Source organism: Lathyrus oleraceus, chromosome 5 (genome assembly GCF_024323335.1).
Source record: "Lathyrus oleraceus cultivar Zhongwan6 chromosome 5, CAAS_Psat_ZW6_1.0, whole genome shotgun sequence".
NCBI classification, from domain to species: Eukaryota; Viridiplantae; Streptophyta; class Magnoliopsida; order Fabales; family Fabaceae; genus Lathyrus; species Lathyrus oleraceus.
Genome location: NC_066583.1, coordinates 126,246,415 through 126,269,329, shown reverse-complemented (window position 1 = coordinate 126,269,329; position 22,915 = coordinate 126,246,415). Strand labels below are relative to the sequence as shown.

Sequence of the window (22,915 nt, the reverse complement as noted above, 5' to 3'; positions counted from 1 at the left end):
TGTTTAAGGAGATCAACAAATTTTCTAAATTGGCCCGCATCTTTGGTTTTAACAAGCCTTTGAGGGTAAGGGATAGGTGGTTTGTAAGGTGGTGAAGGTACATAAGGTTCCTTCTTTTCTAGGGTTTCCTTATTACTCTCTTCCTTTTCCTTAGGTTCACTTTCCTCAGTTGATTTCTTAGGGTTTTGGTTTTCTATCCTTGGATCAGACGGTCCTTCCACTTCCGTTCCACTTCTTAATATAATTGCATGAGCGTGGCTTCTCGGGTTAGGTTGGGGCTGTCCAGGGAATGTACCAGTTGGGGCAGCAGTAGGTGCTTGTTGTTGGGCTACTTGTGATATTTGTGTTTCCAGCATTTTGTTATGGGTAGCCAAGGCATCTACTTTGCTTGCTAGTTGTTTAAGTTGTTCGCTAGTGTGTACATTCTGGTTTAAAAAATCTTTATTGGTTTGTTGTTGGGAAGCTATAAAGTTTTCCATCATGATTTCCAAGTTAGATTTCCTAGGGGTGTTATTGTTAGGCATGGATGGGTTCGGTTTCTGATATCCCGGAGGTATAGCTGGGGTTTGATTTTGAGACTGTCCAGGTGCGTACAAAGCATTATTACTCTTATATGAAAAGTTTGGATGGTTCTTCCAATTTGAGTTATAGGTATTCGAGTAGGGGCTTCCTTGAGCATAGTTTACTTGCTCTGCTTGGATTCCTGTCAAGAGTTGACAATCCGTAGGAGTGTGACCTTGGATTCCACAGGCCTCGCAATTCTGAGTTATAGCAACCACGGCGGCTGGAGGTGATACATTTAAACTTTCAATTTTCTGGACCAAAGCATCCACTTTTGCATTAACGTGATCAAGGTTACTTATCTCGTACATGCCAGTTTTCGTTTGAGGTTTTTCCACCATTGTTCGTTCGGTTCCCCACTGATAGTGATTTTGGGCCATGCTTTCGATAAGCTGGTAAGCATCAGCATAAGGTTTGTTCATTAGTGCACCACCTGCAGCGGCGTCTATTGTTAACCTTGTGTTGTACAAGAGACCATTATAAAATGTGTGAATTACTAACCAGTCTTCCAAACCATGGTGTGGGCAAAGTCTCATCATGTCTTTGTATCTTTCCCATGCTTCGAAAAGAGACTCGTTGTCTTTCTGTTTAAATTCGTTTATCTGGGCTCTTAACATAGCTGTTTTGCTTGGCGGAAAGTATCGGGCAAGAAAAACTTTCTTCAACTCGTTCCATGTGGTGACTGAGTTGGAAGGAAGAGATTGAAGCCATCTTCTAGCGCTATCTCTTAATGAGAAAGGAAAAAGACGAAGTCGAATTGCCTCTGAAGTGACACCATTAGCTTTAACAGTATCAGCGTATTGGACAAATACGGATAAATGAAGGTTTGGATCCTCGGTAGGATTTCCAGAGAATTGGTTCTGTTGCACAGCCTGCAACAGCGAAGGTTTAAGTTCGAAGTTGTTTGCTTCGATTGCGGGTGGAGCAATACTTGAATGCGGCTCATCTTGCGATGGAGCGGCGTAATCTCTAAGAGCACGAGCTGGTTCTGCCATCTCGGTTATCGAAGGAAAAAGGTTTTTGAAATCAGGAAGTTCTATAGGAGGGAGATTGTTTGCAGCACGATATTCCCGAATTCTTCGTAGGACTCGGAGATATAGTTCGATATCGTTGATTCGTAAATAGAGCGGTTCGCCTTGAGAGCGAGTGCGTGGCATACAAATCAACGAAAGAAAGAATAGAAGAAAAAGAAACCTTAGTCTCTACAGCGTAACGGAAGAGTTACGATATCGATTAAATAAAAGTCCCCGGCACCGGCGCCAAAAACTTGATCGCGACTTTATGAGTCGAATTTGGGGTACAAACTGCAAGTGCACAGTTCTATCGCGTAGTTTTAAAAGATATCGATCCCACAGGGACTTATGAATCGATATACCGTTATCAAAGGTTACTTCGTAAAGCTAAGGTGAACAATGTTTGATTGTTTGGGGGAAAGCTAAAAACTAAACTAAGATCTAGATTAAATATTAATAAAGCAGATATCGGTATGTAGTTCGTCGTAATTAGGGAATCAATCCTTTGTCGGTCTCTTGGTTTTAAAATAAATCTTTTCAGTTGACTTTATTGATTAAAAGTTTTATCTCAAACTCTCGCTCTGTTGAATAAACCATGATTTTATGTTAATGTAGCCGTCACTTATAATTAAGTCAAAAACCATTTTTTGAAAGCAATACAGTCCATAGAAACTCTTTTCAAGAAAACACTGACCGTTTAAACACCCTTATCTCAAACTCTCGCTCTGTTGACTTAGGTTATATAATTAAATTCGAATGCTTAACTCTCGTCCTCACATTCAATCTTCAAAAATACTTTTTGGAAAAGATCGGAATTTAATTAACTCTAAAACTTGCTCTCGCCCTGATCTAGAATTAATGTCTAATTTACACTGTCCAGTTAAAACCTCAAACTCTCGCTCTATTGATTTTAACTTCTTTATGTCTTTTACTTTCGTAAAAACCTTTGTTATTAAACCTGTAAATTGAGACCGTAAAAAGAGTGATTTTAATTCTAAACTTAATTTAACCGACTTAGTTTTGATTCTTTATTCCGCTTACTTTACATACAGATATCTAAGCGAATTAGCCAGACATGCTAAACAAACTAAAATACTTATCATGCATAAACAGACTCATCCCAGGCAGATAATATAAATAAATAATAAAACAAAGCATTAAATAATAATTAAAGAACCTGAATGAGGTAAACAATAGTCTTGAACACTCCACAACAAGCCGGTAGGATCTGTTCTTGGATTCTTCAATTAAACAACAAATTAAAACGAAGGAAATAAAACTAGATTCTAACGTAAGGTTAGATCCGGTAAAAAGGTGCACAATAGTTTCCGGTGTAGAAACTATTGTACGAAAAGAATTAACTAAATGCTAAAAAGGAAAAAGGAAAATAGAAATTGCAAGAGAGATAATGTAGAACTCGTAAAAATAATAAAGAAACAATAATGTTAAGTTGCTGGAAAAGAGAATATGCAAAAGCGAAAACGGCAAAGGAAAAAATGTGGAAAAACTTCGGAACCCTTTTTGGTTTTGCAAGTGGCTATTTATATATGCTTCAGTAACCGCTTCCGCTGCCAAAAAGGTCTTCAACGTGCATAAATGCATGGCGTAGATATAGGGCTCAACACTCCTCAACGTCTCCTCAACGTCTCTGAGGCGTTGCTTGCGCCAAAAAGGTAGGGGAATGGTGTGACGTTCGTCACACCATGTGTGACGTCCGTCACAGGAGTGTGCAAGGCGTGACGCTCGTCACGCCCTCTGTGACGTCCGTCACATGCACGGCACCTGCGCTTTTGTGTTTTAGGCTGGGCTTTGACATTTGGTTCATTTTCTTTCCTTTTTGCACCTCCTTTTCTTCCATTTTTACTTGTGCTTCAAAATAAGCCACCTGAGACAAATAGGAAGAAAATACCGCGTAATATCTAATAAAATGAAGTGAACTGAAATAAATAATAATAAAATTTAATTGAATTAAGTCCTAAAATATGATATAATTTCGTGTTATCAGAAATGCTCGGAAAATTCGAGTAGGAAAAGAGTCAAAAGAGTGAAATTAACCCCCAGAGTATATGTGATGCACGAGAAAAAAGAGAAAGAAAAATCACACAACATGACTACCGAGTTCAAAACCCTTTGTTATCCAATTTTTTTGTTTATCCCACCGTACCCAAGCCCCGTTACAACCTAAAAAGACCTCAAAAAGTGTGTGGAATCTGCTGTGGTAGTGACAGTAGAATGTATTCAAAGTTAAGAGTTTGGTATTGCATACTGTGCTGCGAGTGTACACACCTAACCCTGAGAGATATTGTGAGTGTGTGAAAAGCTTGTAGGTGAAGAGGTTTCTGATGTGGAAATGTGGTAAACTTCCTGAATCGGCGAGACCTGAAACTCGATTGGAAAGGAAGAACACAAATGGTGAAAGACTAGGTTGCATTGTGGAAAATGAATTCAGGGGTGACCTTTGTTTGGACTCAATACATCACTTGAGGACAAGCAATGAGACAAGTTTGGGGTTGTGATCGGTCACCATTTCCATTGAATTCCCGTCGTTAATCCGACATATTGTCATCACTTTGGTAAGATTTATGTTTGTTTTTAGTTGCTTTGGAGTCATTTATCATGTTTTGTTGGTTTGGTATCGCATTGCATTCGATTACAAGTTTATGTCAAAAAGATCTCGTTTATGCTTCGTTTGGTAGTGTCATTGTTACAGGCCATTGCACAGGTTTAAAAGCAAGAATGGTGAAGTTATGGACACTCTGAAAGGCAAAAATATGAAGAAACAGCAGGTCAACACGGGCACTCGTGTGCCACAATACTGCCCGTGTTGTTGATCAGGAAGAGCAAAAGAGGAGAAGAAAAACAGAGATCAACACGGGCACCCGTGTGTCACCACACGGCCGTGTTGATTAAAACAGTGCATTAACACGGGCACCCGTGTGGGGGAACACGGCCCGTGTTGTTGCCTCTGTAGCTTGTGCTGAAACTAATTAATTATGGAGAACAACACGGCCACCCGTGTGCTGACACACGGCCGTGTTGATTGGACGCAGCTTGGAAAACCTAATTTTTGCTTTGTGAACCGATTCTGCTCATTAAGGGTAGTTTGGACCTTTTGCTTGGAAGAGATGCATCTGAAGCTATAAGAAGGCTTGGAAGAGAAAGAGGAAAGCACCTTTTGACAGACGAAAGAAAACATTGCATTGGAGAAGATAGCGAATACGAAGAATTTGAAGACGGCGAGATTCAAGGGCATCCACCATTGAAGATCAAACTCTCCTAATTCTTTGTAATGTCTAATCTTTACATTATGAGTTCTTTAAGTACTATGAGAGGCTAAACCCCCTGATGCTAGGGGGTGGTCCTGATGTTATCGCATGCCATGAATTTGAACCAATGATTTCTTGATTACTATGTTACGTATTTCAATTCAATTGTGTGATGTTATTATGCTTTTGTATCGGACAAATACAAATTGATCTATGACTTCCAATAACAGGATTGTGATTGTTAGGATTTTCACACAATTGGGTTTATGAATGCATCATCTAGGACTAGTAACTTTCGTAAATCACCGTAAACCTTGATATTTTGTATGATTAAAACCAATGATTAATTGAATGGACATTTGAGTAAGACTTGGTAGTTTAATAGTTTCTTCCTTAAGGACTTAAGTAAGAACATTCTAAGGTTAGGTGATTGAATGTTTCATATGTATTAAGGAAATCTTGACTGAATTCATAACCGGTTAACTCAACCGCTCACCCTAGCATCTTTTATCTTAATCAATTATTTTTACTCTTTGTGTGTTTACTATTATAAATTCCCAAACAACCCAACCATTATCTTTTTGTTCTGATAGAATCAAATTAAAATAAGTATTTCCTACGCAATCCTTGAGATCGGTACTTGGAAATAAAACTCCTTATTACTACATCGGTAAAAATAGTACACTTGCTATTTTTCCGATCAGTAATCCTAATGCAAAGTACGGTATATATGATATATTGTTTCTGTTTCGTTCATTCAAACACTAAATGGTTGTTTTCCTTTGAGCGATCAATGGTCATTTGCTTCGGAATCCGACATTAGTATGGTGAAGCAATGACCTGTTGATCAATCATACTAAATCAACAATCGAGGTGTGTTTGACGGTCTGAAATTGGTGTATTAGGGTTAGTGACGGCGCAAGGGTTGTGTCGTCAAGGAGTTGTGAATTTAGGGCTTGTTGGAACACGTCTGTTGATTGTTTCAAAGCGCTGGTTTTTTGGCCGCGTGACGATCGTCATGGACCTATGACGATCGTAACAAGCTGGACGTGACGGTCGTCACATGCTTTGTGACGGTCGTCACATTCACAGATCCAAAATTCTAGGCGTTTCTGTTTTTGGCCGCGTTACGTTCGTCATGGGCCTGTGAAGGCCGGAACAAGCTGAACGTGTCGGTCGTAACATGCTTGTGACGGTCGTCACATTCACAGAGTCAGAATTCTCGGGGTTTTCCGTTTTGTGATTGCGCAAGAGTTTTGTTGATACAAAACGACGCCGATTTCAAATGAATTGTTCATCAAAAATTTCGGACAGGGGCGCTGCCCCTACAACCCCGCAAGGGGTGCTGCCCCATTGACCCCCGTCCACTGACCGGGCAGCGGACCCCCGGCTAACTCTGCGTAGTGTGATCGGTCGCCGAAATTTAATTTGGTTTTAATTAATTAAAGGAATTAAAGTTAATAATAATAATATGTTTATTATTATTGCCTTGTGGTGATCGGTTATGCCCTTAGTTTTCCTTTATTTTGTTTTGGGTTTTTAAATACGACCTGCGTGTCGTGCCTCTCCTTTTAATCTCTTAATGTAACTTCTTTTTTCATCTCAATCCCTCGTATGTAAAACGGGTTTCTTCTGTAATGTAATGTTATGAAGAAAGAGAAGAAGACAATGTTTTGAAGAAAGAGAAGATTTCAATATCAAAGGAGGACAACCTTGAAGATCAAAGAAGGACAACCTTGAAGATCTTGCTTGGAGAAGCTTAGATCGTTATTAGGTTAGCTTAGGTTCTCTCATTGGCTTGGGAGAACAATTGTGCTAGGGGCCATAACTGTTTCATTATGTATGTTGATGCATGTGTATGTATGTTGATGCATGTGAATATATGTTGATGCATGTGAGAGACGATTTATATGATAAATAAGTCGGTGAGATCATAACAATTACAATTCCCTCAAATTAAATATTAAGTTTATGCTTTCCAAGTTTTAGCACTCATCAAGACTAGTATCGGATAATGTAAGTTTCGCCTACGCGAGGTGCATGTTCTATATTAGTAAGGTGCCATGGGATAATTGTAATATCCAATTGTTAAAACAATGGGTCAAACTTAACTAAAAAAATTATAATAAGATTATATATGTTTAGAAGCAAGAGTTAGGAATGATCCATGTGATGGATTGGAATAAGGAGTTATTCATCCAACTGAAATTTTCGAGAGTTGTATTAGATACAATTGGAAGGAGTTCCTACCTAGATAACCTAGTTTTGTGTAATCCGCCTACGCGGACTTAGAACAAAGTGAAATATGGATCTCGACCCACTAGAAAATCTTCCAACGGGATTTTCCGAATCAAATGATGAGGGTCATTTGTTTTGAGTAAAATAGTGGGAGCATATTTAATTAAAGGCCTATTAAATATGTTATTGATACTTATATTTTCATTAATTCTTATGTAGATTACCATGACAACAAACACCTCTAACAACATCTTGCGATCAATCCTTGACAAGGAAAAATTGTCTGGGACAAATTTTCTGGATTGGCACTGAAACCTGAGGATTGTCCTCAAACATGATAAAAAGTTGTATGTCTTGGAGAAACCTGTTCCTGAAGAGGAACCTCCTAGTTCTGCACCTAAGGCAGAAAGAGATGCTTATAAGAAGCATGTCGATGATGTAAATGAAATTGCTTGTCTCATGCTGGATACCATGAACTCAAAGTTGCAAAAGCAACATGAGAACATGACAGCGTTCGATATGATCGAACACCTGAAGATGCTCTATCAAGAGCAAGCAAGGCATGAAAGGTTTGAAGTTTCAAAAGCCCTTTTTCAAGGCAAGTTAGCTGAGGGAGCCCCTGTAAGTCCCCATGTGCTCAAGATGATTGGGTATGTGGAAAACCTTGACAGGTTGGGTTTTCCCCTCGGAAAGGAACTTGCGACTGATGTGATCTTGCAATCGTTTCCAGATGGATTCAGTCAATTTGTCCTAAATTTCAATATGAATGATATGGACAAATCTCTTCCTAAACTGCTAGCCATGTTAAGAACTGCTGAGCAAAATCTGAAGACAAAAGGAAGTCAATTCTGATGATCAGAAATGGAAAGAGACAGAACAAAAAGCCCACCAAGCGGGGTGATAAAGGGAAAGGCAAGGAAGTTGCCAAACCCAGACCCAATGTTGCTGCTTTGAAGCCTAGTTGAGGCATAGCAAAGGCAGGCACCTGCTTCCATTGCGGTAAGACCGGACACTGGTAGAGAAATTGCCCAAAGTACTTGGAAGATGACAAAATCTCCATTCACAGGAATAGGTGAAAGAGCTAATGATCTTTTAGCCCTCATACATACTGATGTATGTGGACCACTGAACATACCAGCCAGAGGAGATTTTCAGTACTTCATCATATTTACTAATGATTTCAGTAGATATGGTTATGTGTATCTAATGAAACTCAAATCGGAGTCCTTTGAAAAGTTCAAGGAATTCAAGAATGAAGTACAAAACCGACTAGGTAAGAATATTAAAACTCTTCGATCAGATCGAGGTGGTGAGTATTTAAGCCTAGAGTTTGATGACCATCTGAAAGAGTGTGGGATCCTATCCCAACTTACTCCTCCTGAAACACCCCAATGGAATGGTGTATCTGAGAGAAGAAATCGAACCCTGTTAGACATGGTCTGATCCATGATAAGTCACGTCGATCTTCCAAACTCCTTTTGGGGACATGCACTATTGGCAGCAGCTTACACACTTAACCGTGTTCCATCCAAAAAGGTTGAGAAGACACCATATGAGATATGGAGTGGTAAAAAACCACATATGTCTTACATGAAGATTTGGGGTTGCGAAGTTTATGTGAAACGACAAATTTCAACTAAGCTTGAGCCCAAATCTGACAAATGCTTATTTGTGGGGTATCCTAAAGAAACAATAGGGTACTACTTCTACAATCCTTCTGAGGGCAAAGTGTTTGTCGCTCGAACTGGAGTTTTCCTAGAAAAGGATTTTATTTCCAAAAGAATCAGTGGGAGGAAAGTAGAGCTTGAAGAAATTCAAGAATCACAAAGCATTGATACACCTATGGAGGAATTAGAGCAAGAAACACAAGTAGTTGTGGAAGAGCAACCTGCTCAAGTAGAACAAGACCAGCGTAGGTCAGGAAGGATACATCACCTACCTGAGAGATATGGATATCTCATAACTTATCAAGGTGATGTATCACTCATGGATCAAGAACGAATATCAGCCTTGTGTCTACAAGAAGGTTAGTGGGAGCATGATCGTTTTCCTGGTATTATATGTAGATGACATATTACTCATTGGAAACGATGTCCCTACCCTGCAACAAGTAAAGTCTTGGTTGGGGAAATACTTTTCTATGAAGGACCTAGGTGAAGTAGCCTATATATTAGGAATCAGAATCTATAGAGATAGATCACAAAAACTGCTTGGCCTAAGTCAGAGTACGTTCATAGATAAAGTGCTGAGACGCTTTAATATGCATGATTCCAAGAAAGGATTCATACCTATGCAACATGGCATGTGTCTATCAAAAACACAATCCCCTTCAACTAAGGAAGAAAGGGATCGCATGAATAAGATTCCATATGCATCTGCAATAGGATATATCATGTATGCCATGTTATGTACTCGACCAGATGTCTCGTATGCTTTAAGTGCAACGAGTAGGTACCAATCTGATCCTGGTGATGCTCACTGGGTAGCTGTCAAGAATATCCTTAAGTATTTAAGAAGGACTAAGGACTCATTCTTGATATATGGGGGTCAGGAAGAGTTGGATGTAATTGGATACACCGATGCTAGCTTCCAGACAGATAAGGATGACTTTAAATCGCAATTTGGTTATATGTTTTGCTTAAACGGTGGCGATGTGACCTGGAAAAGTTCAAAGCAAGATACAGTTGTTGATTCTACAACCAAGGCCGAGTATATTGCTGCCTCAAGTGCAGCAAAGGAAGCTGTTTGGATCAAAAAGTTCATTAGTGAAATTGGCATAGTTCCTAGCATTGTGGATCCCATTGGTCTCTACTGTGATAACAATGGTGCTATCGCACAAGCCAAGGAGCCTAGATCTCACCAACGATCCAAACATATACTTAGGCGTTATCACCTCATTCGAGAGATAATAGATAGAGGAGATGTGAAAATATGCAGAGTACCTACACTTGACAATATTGCTGACCCACTGACAAAGCCTCTTGCGCAGCAGAAGCATGATGGCCATACTAGATCTATGGGCATTAGGGGTATGCCTGATTGGCTCTAGTGCTAGTGGGAGATTGTTGGTGTAAGCCCTAGAGGCTAATACTTTTGGTACTTGTATCGAATTATTTATTAATAATAAAAGTCTTTTTCTTTATTATGTTTGTTTAATAAAGTCCCTAGAATAGCTAGTCCATTTAATGTATCAAGTATGACTTAATCATGAGATCACATTAAACATAAGGACACTATTCTTAAAGTATCTGTAGTCGAGCTTTATTGTGAAGTGGGATAACATTAAAGCATTAAGACTATTATGTATATAGACTGATGATCACATCTCATGGATCATGGATAAGGAGTTATCAAGTCTTAAACATAGGTATGAATATTAAGAGTAATATTTATACCGGATTGACCCGCTATGAGAATACTATATAGAAAGTTATGCAAAGTATCATAAGTTATTCTCATGGTGATAATGGTGTATACCACTCTTCGACCTGAAACCACTATGGACCCTAGATGTAGAGTCGAATGCTTTATTGTTGATCAAACGTTGTCCGTAACTGGATAACCATAAAGACAGTTGATGGGTACTCCACGAAGCATGCTGAGGGACATGAGTGAACTAGATAGAATTTGCCCATCCTGCGTAACAGGATAAATGTCTATGGGCCCAATATTGAACTGGACAAGGATGACACGGTCTATGCCTTGTGTTCAATATAGACATAAGGGCAAAAGGGTAATTATGCACATAAGTATTATCACAGAAGGATTTGTCAGATCACATGACATTTTTGTGTCTTGGGTAGCAGTGATGTGTTGCTAGATACCGTTCACTGTTTATTATGTTAAATACATGATTTAATATAATTGTCAATGCCGCGAAAACCTACAGGGTCACACACAAAGGACGGATTGATGAGAGATAGAGTAACTAAGGAACACCGTAAGGTACGGTGCACTTAAGTGAGTTGTAGAACATTGTAAGGTACGGTGTACTTAAGTAGAATACGAAATATGGTAAGGTACCATGGGCTTAAGTGATTTTGGGCATATTATAAGATATGGGTCAAAATACACTTAAGTAGGCTTTTTAGCTTGAAGCACACACAAGTGGTTCTATAAATAGAACCCTTGTGCAGAAGCATTCATTGCGGTTGCATTATTTTCGTTTTCTCTCTCTCTCTCTCTCTCTCTCTCTCTCTCTCTCTCTCTCTCTCTCTCTCACTCAAAGCCTTCATTCGTACCAGCTAGCACTGAGATTGAAGGAATCCGTTCGTGTGGACTGAGTAGAGATGTTGTCATCGTTCAACGTTCGTGATCGCTCCGTGATCTGCATCAAAGGTTTTGATCGTCACAAGAGATCTGCACCAAAGGTTCCAATCGTCACAAGAGGTAAATATTCTATCACTGATCATGCCCATTCATAAGGATCACTAAAGGAGAAAATTTTAATTTCCGCTGCGTTTTGGATCGCAATTCTCCTTAAGGTATGGTATTTATCCTCATGTTTCCTCTGTTTTGAAGTAGAACATGTCTCCCGCGAACAGAAACCCAAGGTGGATCTCTTGTCCAAACTAGCAACCTTGAAGGTCACGAGGTTTAATAGGATAGTCATACAAGAGACTCTCGTCTCCCCAAGCATCGAGGAAGATGAAGCATACTCCCTGGAAATTTTCCCCGAGTCCAGTTGGATGTCACCCATATTGCACTTCTTACAGTCAGACAAACTCCTGCATGATGAGAGAGAAGCTAAAAAGATCAGAAGAAAAGCTGTCAAGTACACCATACTCTCCGAGAAACTTCACGAAATGGAGAAGGCTACTCCCATGTTAAGGTTCCTATGAGATAACCATGTTTCCCTAGTACTCATATAAATTCATAAGGGAACCTACAACAGTCACATCAGTAGAAAAGCTCTTGCTCAGAAGTTATTAAGGGAGGGGTATTACTGGCCCACGCTAATGAAAAATAACATCGCCTTTATCAAGAAGTGTGATAAATTCCAGAGACATGCTCACCTTCACCACGCCCCAGTAGAGTTTCTCCAATCGATAACCCCGCACTGGCCATTCTACTAGTGGGGTGTAGATATCGTGGGCTTGTTCCCCTTGGCACCGGGTCAATTGAGATTCCTAATACTAGAGTACACTACTTCACCAAATGGATATAGGCAGATGCAATGGCTAAAATCACGACAGAAAGAGTATGATGCTTCTATTGGCAGAGGATTATGTGCCAATATGAACTCCCCTGCACCATTGTCTCGAACAATGGGACCCAATTTTCCAACACCATGGTCACTGACTTTTGCAAAGAACTGCGCATGTAGACAAAATTCTTGTCCTTAGTACATCCTCAAGCCAACAGTCAAGCCGAATAAACGAACAAGGTAATTCTCAAAGGAATCAATAAGAAACTAGACGACACCAAAGGTCTATGGGCGGAATTTCTCCATGAGATACTATGGTCGTACCACACCACACTGCAATCCACTACCAAGGAAACCTCGTTTTCCATAGTTTATGAGGCAGACACAATGCTTCATGTCGAGATTCAGACAACATCACGAGGATGAACCCATTTCAATAAAGAAGTGATTGAGATAGGTTTAGAATGTGTGGCGGACCTAATCAACGAACTACGAGAAACCACCCACATCCGAGAGCTTACGGACATACACATGGCCGTAAGGAAATACAACTCTAAGGTAAAACCTAAGAAGATGCAGAAAGGTGACCTGGTACTAAAAGGAAGTAGTCATACCTACACATCATAGTAGGGGAAACTGCAGCCTAACGGGGAAGGACCGTATTGCATATACTAGAAGCTTCCTTACGAAGCGTACAAGTTGTAGGAGCTTGAGGGCCACTTATACCAAAAACTTGGAATGCTCTTCATCTTCAATATTATTATAGGTAGAATTATTTGTAACTCTCTAGTAAACATTATGCCCGTGTAATTTTGAACAATCATTCAAGTGTTTTATTTTCACTAGGGATACCCTCATTTTAAAATGTATTTTATAGTTGGACTTCATGACAAAGATCCTTTCGTCCCTCGAGGAAATACAGATAGTTGGACTTCACGACAAAGATAATTGTCGCCCCTCGAGGCAATACACATACTAGACTTCATGACGAAGATCCTTACCTCCCCTCGAGACAATACACATATTGGACTTCATGATGAAGATCCTTACCGCCCCTCGAGGAAATAAACGTAGTTGAACTTCATGACAAATATATTTCTCGCACCTTGATGCAATACACACATCTGGATTTCATGACGAAGATCATTGCCGCCCCTTAAGGAAATATACATAGTTGGACTTCATGACGAAAATCCTTCCCCCCCCCCCCCCCCCCCCCCCCTTCGCAAGGTGATACCATATTCTGGACTTCATGAAGAATATCCATGTTGTCCCTCGAGGCGATATCTTATGTTGGACTTCCTGATTAAGATCCTTGTCGCCCCTCGAGAAAAAAAAAACACATAGCTAGACCTTCATTTTAGAATCTTTGTCGTCCTCTAAGGATATGTTAACCTGACTAAAATATACCCTCCTGAGGTACTTAGTGTCTCCTCGGGCATGATTATTTTAAAAGTATCACACTTGAGAGGCACGACCCATGTAAAACCTGGAAGACTGGACTTTAGCCTTTCTAGAGGGCTCGATGGAGATCATTCCTGAAAGGTTAAATGCCTCACCTGAGGGACTTAGTGTCTCCTCGGGCAGGATTATTTCCAATGAGTCACACCTAAGAAGCATGACCCATGTCAAGCCCAGGAGACTAGACTTCAGTCTTTCCAGATGGCTCGATGGAGGTCCCTCATGAAAGGTTAAACACCTCACTTTGGGGACTTAGTATCTCCTTGGGGCGGGATTATTTCCAAAAAATCTCGCCTGAAAGGTTAAATTCCTCGCTTGGGAGACTTAATATCTCCTTAGGGCGAGATTATTTTCAATAAATCACGTCTGAGAGGGGCGACCCATGTCAAGCCCCATAGACTATATTTCTGTCTTACTAGAGGGCTCGATGGAGGTCCCGTCCGAAAGGTTAAATGTCTCGCCTGAGGGACTCAATGTCTTATCAGTCGGGTTATGCATTACAGTGTTTGAGTAACTTAGATTCCTCAAACAAATCAGACTCTTTCCTGAGGGACTTAGTATCACATCGGGTGGGATTATTTCCAATAAAGTTCGCCTGAAAGGTTAAATGCCTCGCTTGAGGGGCTTAGTGTCTCATCGGGCGGGATTATTTCCAATAAATCATGCCCAAGAGGTGTGATCCATGACAACCCTCTGAGACTGTACTTTAGTCTTGATAGAGGGCTCGATGGAGGTCCCACCTAAAATGTTGAACGACTCTCCTGAGGGACTTAGCTTCCCACCATCCGAAGCTACGTGTTATGTTCAGAAGAGCATGGGCTCCTAAGGTCAACTAAAACCTCATAAGGGGAAGCACCAATTCTCGGGATACTCCCATTAAACGCAGGTAAAATACACTTTGTCTTCTACCAAAAGTTATGTGCCTGAGGGACTATGTAATGTTATATTTGCAAATTGCCTTGCATAGGGCGATGCCCTGGGACCACCCTAGGAGAAGACGACGACATGAGGTCGCACAAATGGATGTATCGCCTCGCTCTTAAGTCTTCCTTTCCCATGAAGGAAAAAACCTGGGATAAGACGTGTCTTGGATAAAGAGAAAGTCAGAGTCGTTACTGACTCACGTCTCCCTTGGAAATAAGAATTCAACAGTCCACCGTTTGACTAGGTGGACAGTGGCCTTTTCCGAGGAAACCCTAAGTACTGGAAACTCCTATAAATATATTATCCCTCAATGGGATAAAGGAAAGACTCTAAGTCATACACATTTTCCACAACTAAAAGATAATTACGCTCCCAGTTGTCGTAACAGATTATCAACCTAACCGCTCGCCTACAACCCAACAGCACCGACCACCAACAGGGCCTCTCACCTCACATGAGCCAGTCCTTTAAACAACCTCAAAAACCACCACACATGGCTTCTCGCCTCCTAAGCAAACCCTCACTATCCAAATTATTATATACCTATTGAAGCCTCTGAGTCCCTGCCCTTATAGGGGGAACACGCACACACTGTACTTTTTGACAAGTACAAGATATATTACCGACCAATTGAGAATAGAGATTGTTGTCTCTGAATTTGTGTTCTAAAACTGTAATGTTGTGACCAAATGATATATGTATCTTATTATGTTGATTTTGAATCATTTGGCTCATTGAGCCCGGTCTCTACATAAATCACATTTATTATTTCCTAATCAATTATTCAATGTAGCATGAGCATATTCAACTCAGTTAGTTGTATTTTCAAAGTGCCTAACCTTATATGTTCAAGTACAAACAATCTTCTCCTTCATCTAGTCTAGAATTTCACTTTCTACATATTTCAAAAAATCCAGACATTTCTCACACACCTTCTTGAAATGTACAACATAATCAACATATAACTCTTTTGTAGAATAATTTATTATACTATTCTAGGCATTCATTATGCTTTCCAGTATTACAATAACTTTGATCATTTTACCAGCTTCACTCTTTATTTGTTTGGTCCCTACCGCGTGCTTGAGTCTATTTGTCATATTTTTTGTAACGTGATGCATACAAAGTAATGCGTGTGATGTAGGAAACACATTTGTAACTAAATTCATCAGTGAGGTATCAGAACGGTGACAATGAAATTTGACATGTTTTCTTGGTCCTTCAACAAAGTCATGCACACTCCTAAAGTCCAAGTAACATTGTCTATTTTTTCACATTCCAAAAATGAAAACCCATGCGAAAAAGTCTTTTGTGTAGAATTAACACTAACAATTTCCAATAGTGAAAGTATGTACTTGTTCGTCTTATATGTTGAATCAATAATGAGTACCGTGAGAAATATGTTGAACAACTTTATGGAATCAGGATGACTCCAAAATATATTTTGAACGATTTCTCCATTCTGACACACTTTGTACCTAGATACATAATGATTATCATCCAAGAGCTTTAACAATTGTTATCATCTAGAAATTTCAACAATCGTTGCATTTCAGTTTTATCTCCTCTTATTGTTGTGTTGTTTCGGGAACCAACATTGTATAATTGCTTGATATTTGAGATATTTTGAGTTCTTTTATGTTTCAAAGTTGCAAGTGCATTTTTGGGTTGCACCATGTTCAATGTCATGTCATAAATGATTTCTTTCTCTTCATCCTTAAGGCGACATGCAATGGGATGACTGACTAACTTGCAACACATGTCTTGATTATGTATGCCACAAATATCATTAAATCTCCATGTATTATTTACCATAAGGTATTCACACAACTTAAAAGGACGCTCACATCTTCTTGAACTGGTATCATCCTATTTTAACTTCTGGATAGGATTTGTGTACTTGTCACTTATTTTTCATCTTAGTGTCACAAGTGCATTTCTTATATCTGAAATTCTGATTACAACACTGAACTCTAATTTGACAGCCTCCGTTCAGATCCATTGGAGCATATGATCATGAACAACAAACTCATGTTCATTTGTAAATTATTTGTCAAAGTATAACTTGACATCAATCAGTTTGACATCCATAGACACGATATATTTAAGGACATCATCAGGGTGCACCATATCTATGGCCAATCATTTCAGAAAATATTCAAAAACTAGCCAAAATCAACTTTGAACTAATCCGAAAATACAATTCCGGATGACATTCATCACAAATCCAGAAGTATATTTTCGGACGCAGCCTTCATATTTTTCAAACTGAAAACCATATTAATGTAACTAATGAGGAAGAAAATACATGTACATTATCTTAAATTTCAGTTTCTTTTACTCATTTTAATGTGAAAAAACATAAAATGTTGTTTTGAAGTAGAAAAGTTGATTGAATGAGGAATGAGGTTTTGGTAGGGTTTGAAGAAGAAATTTTATTAAATTTTTCACTTGACATTTTTGAAAACGCACTTCCGAAATAGTCATTGATTTAAAAATACATGCAAGGTGGTAATTTTTTAAATTTCTGCTTGACAAATCCATAACTACACTTCTGTATTTGTCACTGAGTTGTTAATTGAACAAAATCAATGAAGGGGTTTGTCCGGAGATACAAATTCGGCCTAGATTTTTTGGGAAAATAAAAATATATCTCGCTTGGAACGTGTTTTAATGTAAAATGGATTCGTCCAAAAAAGTATTTCTGAATCAACGATTGTATTTTTGAATTTCCATAAAATGCTTCTTCATTAGTTAGGGTGGGAGAAGTAGGAGATTTGTTTCAAAAAAAAATTAAAATGATTTTTATAACGTTACATACTTTTGTATAAAAAGAATTTATAAAAAAAATTCAAAAAAACTTTAAATAAAAATTTAATTTGAATAAGTATTATTAAAATATTAAAAAAAACTACATATCAAAATTTTAAAAAATCATCTATTTTAAAAACTATTTCAATTAATTTTTCATAAAAATCATTTGAGATATAACTTTAAAAAAAAAGGTAATTTCAACTATGTTTTGATTATATTTTAATCTTCTTCAATAATGTATATTTATTTTATAAGATGTCAAAATTAATTTTTCAATTATAAAAAAACAAAATTTCAAAAACTTTAATATTTTATAAAAATCATTTTTAAAAATACAAATAAAAATATCATTTTTTTTAAGCTAAAACATATGAGCCCCTAATCTCCTAAATATTTGTGTACAACTATATGTGAAAGCTGATTGTGAGCCTCTAACTTAACACATCTAGATGGAGAGCACACCACCCACAAGTCAATGAATTGAACGTTATATAACATTCAATATAGTGCGTCAGTGCATTTTAGTAAATAAAACCATATCATAGCATTATTCATAACGAATGAGAGTATGTTGCAATATACAGCTTTCAAAGGAACTGTCTTTAAGTTTGCTAATATTCAATTTTATCCCCTCACCATTTGCAACAAACCTATGAGTTTTCAATTTGACACAAATATGATTGATATTGTACTGAGTAATTGAGCCATGTTATAGTCACATTCGACACCAACTTCTTAGATCATCTTTATTTGGCGATTGAGAGCCACTCGTTGGCTATCTATCATCACGGGTCGAAACTATAGAAGCCATAAGTGTAGTTTTAAGCATAAGATCAATTTACATCTGCCAAAGTTGTTTCAATCAGCTTTACACATGCAATCAGGAGCTGGATAGGTGTATATTGATTGCTTCTCCTTTCTTAATCTTATCTGCCCTTGTCTGTTCTTATGCCCATCAAGAACTGCATGATGAAATTCTGGCCAGCTCATGCTCTTGTTTTGAAATAGCTGGCCCAAAAGTCCCATGCTTGGTCTGATAGTCTTCATATTCTTATAAGCACGGTGCGCCACCTGAAGATGCAAAAAAGATGTTTGGTTCAAATGGTAAATTTTGGGAAATTACTTCATTTCTTGCACCAAAACATAACATATTATCAATGTAACTCTTCATAATTATTAAGTTTCAAATATATTGAACAATGATTCTTACCAGAGCATTGTGCATATTGCCTGGAGAAGCAGAAATGAAGATGTCACTGTGCATGCTCACATAATAATCAATAGCGGCTAATAGTGATGCCTTTCCTTTAACCTTTGCAAGTTTCTCTTCAGAGGCTAGACTCTTCTTATCTTCCATAAAAGGAAATAACTTGCTTAAAGTTTCCAACCTAGCTTTTCCACCATAAACCTAAAAGCATAGAATCGATCAAAACTAAGTGCAAAATTAAAGCATAAAATGATAATGAACAAAGATGTCAAATTTTAATTTTATTTATCAGAAAATATTATTATGAATATTGTAATGAATCTTCACTGTTATATGGACACAAGCTATCCTGTTATGAGCTGCTAGTAAACCTTGTGGGAAGCAAGATAAAGCCGTGTTTTGTTGTTGAACCCCAAAGCAGCTAGGAGCAATCCAATCTCTTCTGGAGTCAGTGGGCAACGCCCCTGATTTCTCAACTCTTCATCTGTGAATTGAGAATTCAACACTCTTCCCTGCCAAAGCACCTGCCTGTATTTAGCTAGAGCAAGTTTCTCAGCTTTACCCCCACCAAAATCACAGGCTGAATGGGCAGCCATATCCTGCACATGTCAGCATATAATATTGTAACCACGATGCAATAACAAGACTTTCCAAATGAGATTAAAATGACAAGCGACCAATAATTTTTTCCTCTTAGCAAAAATACAAATGAAGACAATACTTTATCAAAACGCAGATGCAACACAACAAACTTCCCGCTTTGTCGTTTTCCTAGCTTATTGGTTTCCTCTAGCAAATAGTCATTTGCTTCATCTTGGGTGACAGTAGCATTGTAGCGAAGGCGCTGAACAATGATACTTCCTAATTCCTGTAGATGTGGAACAAAGTTCAATGCTTCAAAGTTGACCTTACAACGGAGACGCTGGATGTCAGATGGTAAGCCGTTGAATGTCAAGCGATGAGAGAACGGTGCAATAGCAGCAACACCATAACTGTATCAACGAGAAAATCTACAACATTTGAAAACAGGTACCTATGTAAATAATGCATATCTAAAGGAAGACAGGGCCACTTAGGGCACTCAGCAAGCATATTTAGAATTTTACATAGATCTGATCAAAAAATAAATTACAATGTGATATATATAAGAATAAGGGTGAGCATTGGCACAACGGTTGGAGTTGCTACCGTGTGATTAAGAGGCCACATCCCGAGTTGTTAAAGCATTCTTTTGCAGATGCAAGGTAAGACTGGCTATAATAGATTTCTGGTGACTCCAACTTTCCCTAAACTCCACCATGGCAGGCCCTTTATAGCACAATAGTGCTCTATTTATATATATTCAAAAGGGAAGTAATAGGAAGAAAGCATTTCCTAAACTAAATTGGCACATATTTCGAACTATGTAAACTTTGCACATAATTCAAACTACATAAAATTTGTACATACTTCAAACAATGTTAATGTAAGAAAACTTTCCACATAATTCTTGGAAGAACCAAAGAAAAAATTTCTTCTGCCCTAGGAATATCCTTGAGTAAATAAATCAATTACCCTGTGATAACTATTCGAGTAAATAAACTATACAAGGATAGTAGACAAAGAAAGTAGGCCTTTGACAGCAAAAAGTGCCTGCCTGTTCGGCAGCTCACTGAGTGAGAGTGCTGGATAGCTGTTAGATTGTGAAATATGGATGGGTGATACGCTATGAAGCGCGGACACCTCTAGGAATAGGCGTGTCGTGGTGTCCGACACTTGTATGACACCCGTACGACATGTGTCGGAAAAGACAGACAAGTGTCCACTAAAAAATGGATTTTTTCTTTGTTTCGACACTCTTCGAATCAATGGTTGACACCCGTATGACACTCATAACATATGTCAGACAGTTCAGTCAAGTGTTTCAAACAAAAAGTTGTTTTTTTTTTCTTTGCTTCAACACACTTTTATACATATTTTGGACAAATCTCACACAAATTTAAAATTGTTGAACGTGTATTTAAGCAATGTTATCAATAAAGACCTAAATACATTAATTTTGATTAGAATATTTTCAACCTTTTTAATCATAGATGAATAAATAAAGCTGAAATACTCTCTTATATATAGTAGTGTCGGTGTCCTATGTTTTGACATTATCTGTGTCGGAGTGTCCGTGTCGTGTCCCGGTATCCGTGTCGGAGTCCGTGCTTCATAGGTGATAAGTGGCAACAAAGACATGTCTTGTGCTAGAAATAGTTTTCTTTCTATAACTCATCTAGAAATTGTTTATACTTTAAATAGAATAATACTTGTCTGTTTAATCTTTAAATTAAAATACTTTCTTTTATTTTCTATAAATAAAAGTAGCCTTAAACTGTATGTTGTCTCAAAAAACAACACCGTTTTGACTGGTAAGAGAAATCTGCATTAAGCTAGTACAATTTCATAATTACACCTAATATTTATTCTTGAAATATTAAGAATAACAACATTTGTTAAGAGCCTGACATTTGATGAGATAAGGTCTGACAACGTGTTTATAAGTGATGGATAGTTCTAACCTTACAAGCCAATTTTGTATGGATAGGTTAGACACAGCCCAAATTCTAAGATGATATAACATCCTATCCAAAATCTATTGGACAACCTACTATCAAGCCACTCAAGTCACACTCAACATGTCCAATACTGAGTGCGGGTGTAAGTGTGAAAAGTCCTGCGTGGGGGGAAAAGATAAAAGAACGTAGCAGAATATGAGGTTATGCTCTTCACATACCTCTGAAGTATCGGCAATACATTTTCTATATACCACTCTGCAGTAGCTTGAACTGGTGCTGTTTTAATTCTAGTATCCCTGATGCCCGTGGCATAGTACTCTCTTGTGCTCCAAGAATGCTCACTGGGAAGCTCTTTCACTATAGATACTTCATCACGGAGAACATCAATGAAGTGATCCACATCAAATATATCTGCAAATGAACTACAGAAACATAACAACTTCACATTAACGTCTAGTATAAAAACTAAAGACATAAATAAAGGTTGCAGAAATATCCCCCTCTAGATATACCTTGAATCTTGCCAAACGGGATTCACTTCAAAATGCGGGACCACCAACGTTGCATTCAAAATCTTAGCAACAGCTACTGCATCACATATCTTTTAAATAGAAAACGAGGGAGACCGATATTAGACGAGCGATGCAAAAATTACTCTACATTTCTTGAACCGAATTATTCATTACTTACCCCCATCTTCTGCTGGTTCAATCCTCCATCGAGAAAAACTTGAATATAACCCTGAGACTTTTCAGGTAGCGCTGCAATAAATTAAAAGGAAATAAATAAATAAATAAAAAGTCCTGAATTTGAATAGAAAAAAAAAACTATATATAAATTGAACCCACAAGGTGATTTTGGATGTATGGTACAAGGTTTCCATCCTTGGAAAGGAAGGGGAGACCAGAGATTAGCTTGTACTTGAAGAGACTGAAAAGAGTAACAAAAAAAGTAACATAAAATGATAAACTTAAAAAACATTCATGAATGAATGTGTGATATACTGTACTCTACTCACAGTTTTGTGTTGCAGAGCACCCTGTAGCAATGTAACATGCCTAGGTTTAGGAGCGATCCATTCCTGCAATGAAAGTCAGTTGATTTCAAAAATTAGGTTTTTCAGAAATTAATTTTCACGATGAATTAATTCTGTGAAAAATGAGAACTGACGGAGAACATGGAAGGCGAAGCACGAGCGAGAGGTTGGAAGAGATTGGGAGAGAAAAATGGTAAGACGGAGAGGAAAACGCCGAGAAAAGCGGTTTTTTGAGAGTGGTTGATTTGGCTCAAAGGATGAAGCTTCATTGCGTGTGATGATGATTCAAAAGCTTCGTTCTGAAGTGGATCGCTTCAATGCAATGGATTCATCTTCGTCTGCAGAGGAAGTTAATTTAACCATATGAAGATAGATGAATAAACAGTTAAGAAGTCAAGTCACAAAGATGGTCTCTTTTTATAAATGTGTTTTAATTATTAACTTTTATTAAAAAATTGATAGATGGATTTAATGTGTGTATTTGATATATGTAAAGTACATCTTGTCATCTTTTATATTTTATTTAAGCTACTACTTATATTTCATTTGGCAAAATGTCAATGCATATTTTCTTGACAATTAGACTATGACCCATCATCATCTTCCTCGTAGTAGTAGTAATAATAATAATAATAATAATAATAATAATAATAATAATAATAATAATAATAATAATAATAATAATAATAATAATAATAATAATAATAAT

The 22,915-nt window shown here is 37.9% G+C and overlaps 1 protein-coding gene and 1 pseudogene across 1 annotated transcript; one reads left to right on the top strand and one right to left on the bottom strand.

The window, feature by feature from the left end:
* Window positions 1-1,071: 1,071 nt before the first annotated feature.
* On the top strand, window positions 1,072-1,171 carry LOC127089394 (uncharacterized; annotated as a pseudogene).
* Window positions 1,172-17,942: 16,771 nt separating this feature from the next.
* LOC127088262 (O-fucosyltransferase 31) lies at window positions 17,943-22,619 on the bottom strand. The gene is made up of 10 exons (XM_051029177.1): window positions 22,341-22,619; window positions 22,189-22,251; window positions 22,019-22,100; window positions 21,861-21,931; window positions 21,683-21,771; window positions 21,389-21,592; window positions 19,352-19,622; window positions 19,002-19,229; window positions 18,634-18,831; window positions 17,943-18,494 (listed from the first exon to the last, which is right to left on the bottom strand). Exons 1-10 carry the CDS (start codon window positions 22,473-22,475, stop codon window positions 18,282-18,284), a joined length of 1,554 nt encoding a protein of 517 aa, XP_050885134.1. The 5' UTR covers window positions 22,476-22,619; the 3' UTR covers window positions 17,943-18,281.
* Between the last annotated feature and the right edge of the window lie 296 nt (window positions 22,620-22,915).

Coding starts and splice junctions, on each gene's coding strand:
- LOC127088262 (XM_051029177.1), bottom strand. CDS start 22,475: ATGAAGCTTCATCCTTTGAGCCAAATCAACCACTCTCAAAAAACCGCT. Junction 22,101..22,188: donor GTGCTCTGCAACACAAAACT/GTGAGTAGAGTA, acceptor TACTCTTTTCAG/TCTCTTCAAGTACAAGCTAA. Junction 18,495..18,633: donor GCAATATGCACAATGCTCTG/GTAAGAATCATT, acceptor TTGCATCTTCAG/GTGGCGCACCGTGCTTATAA.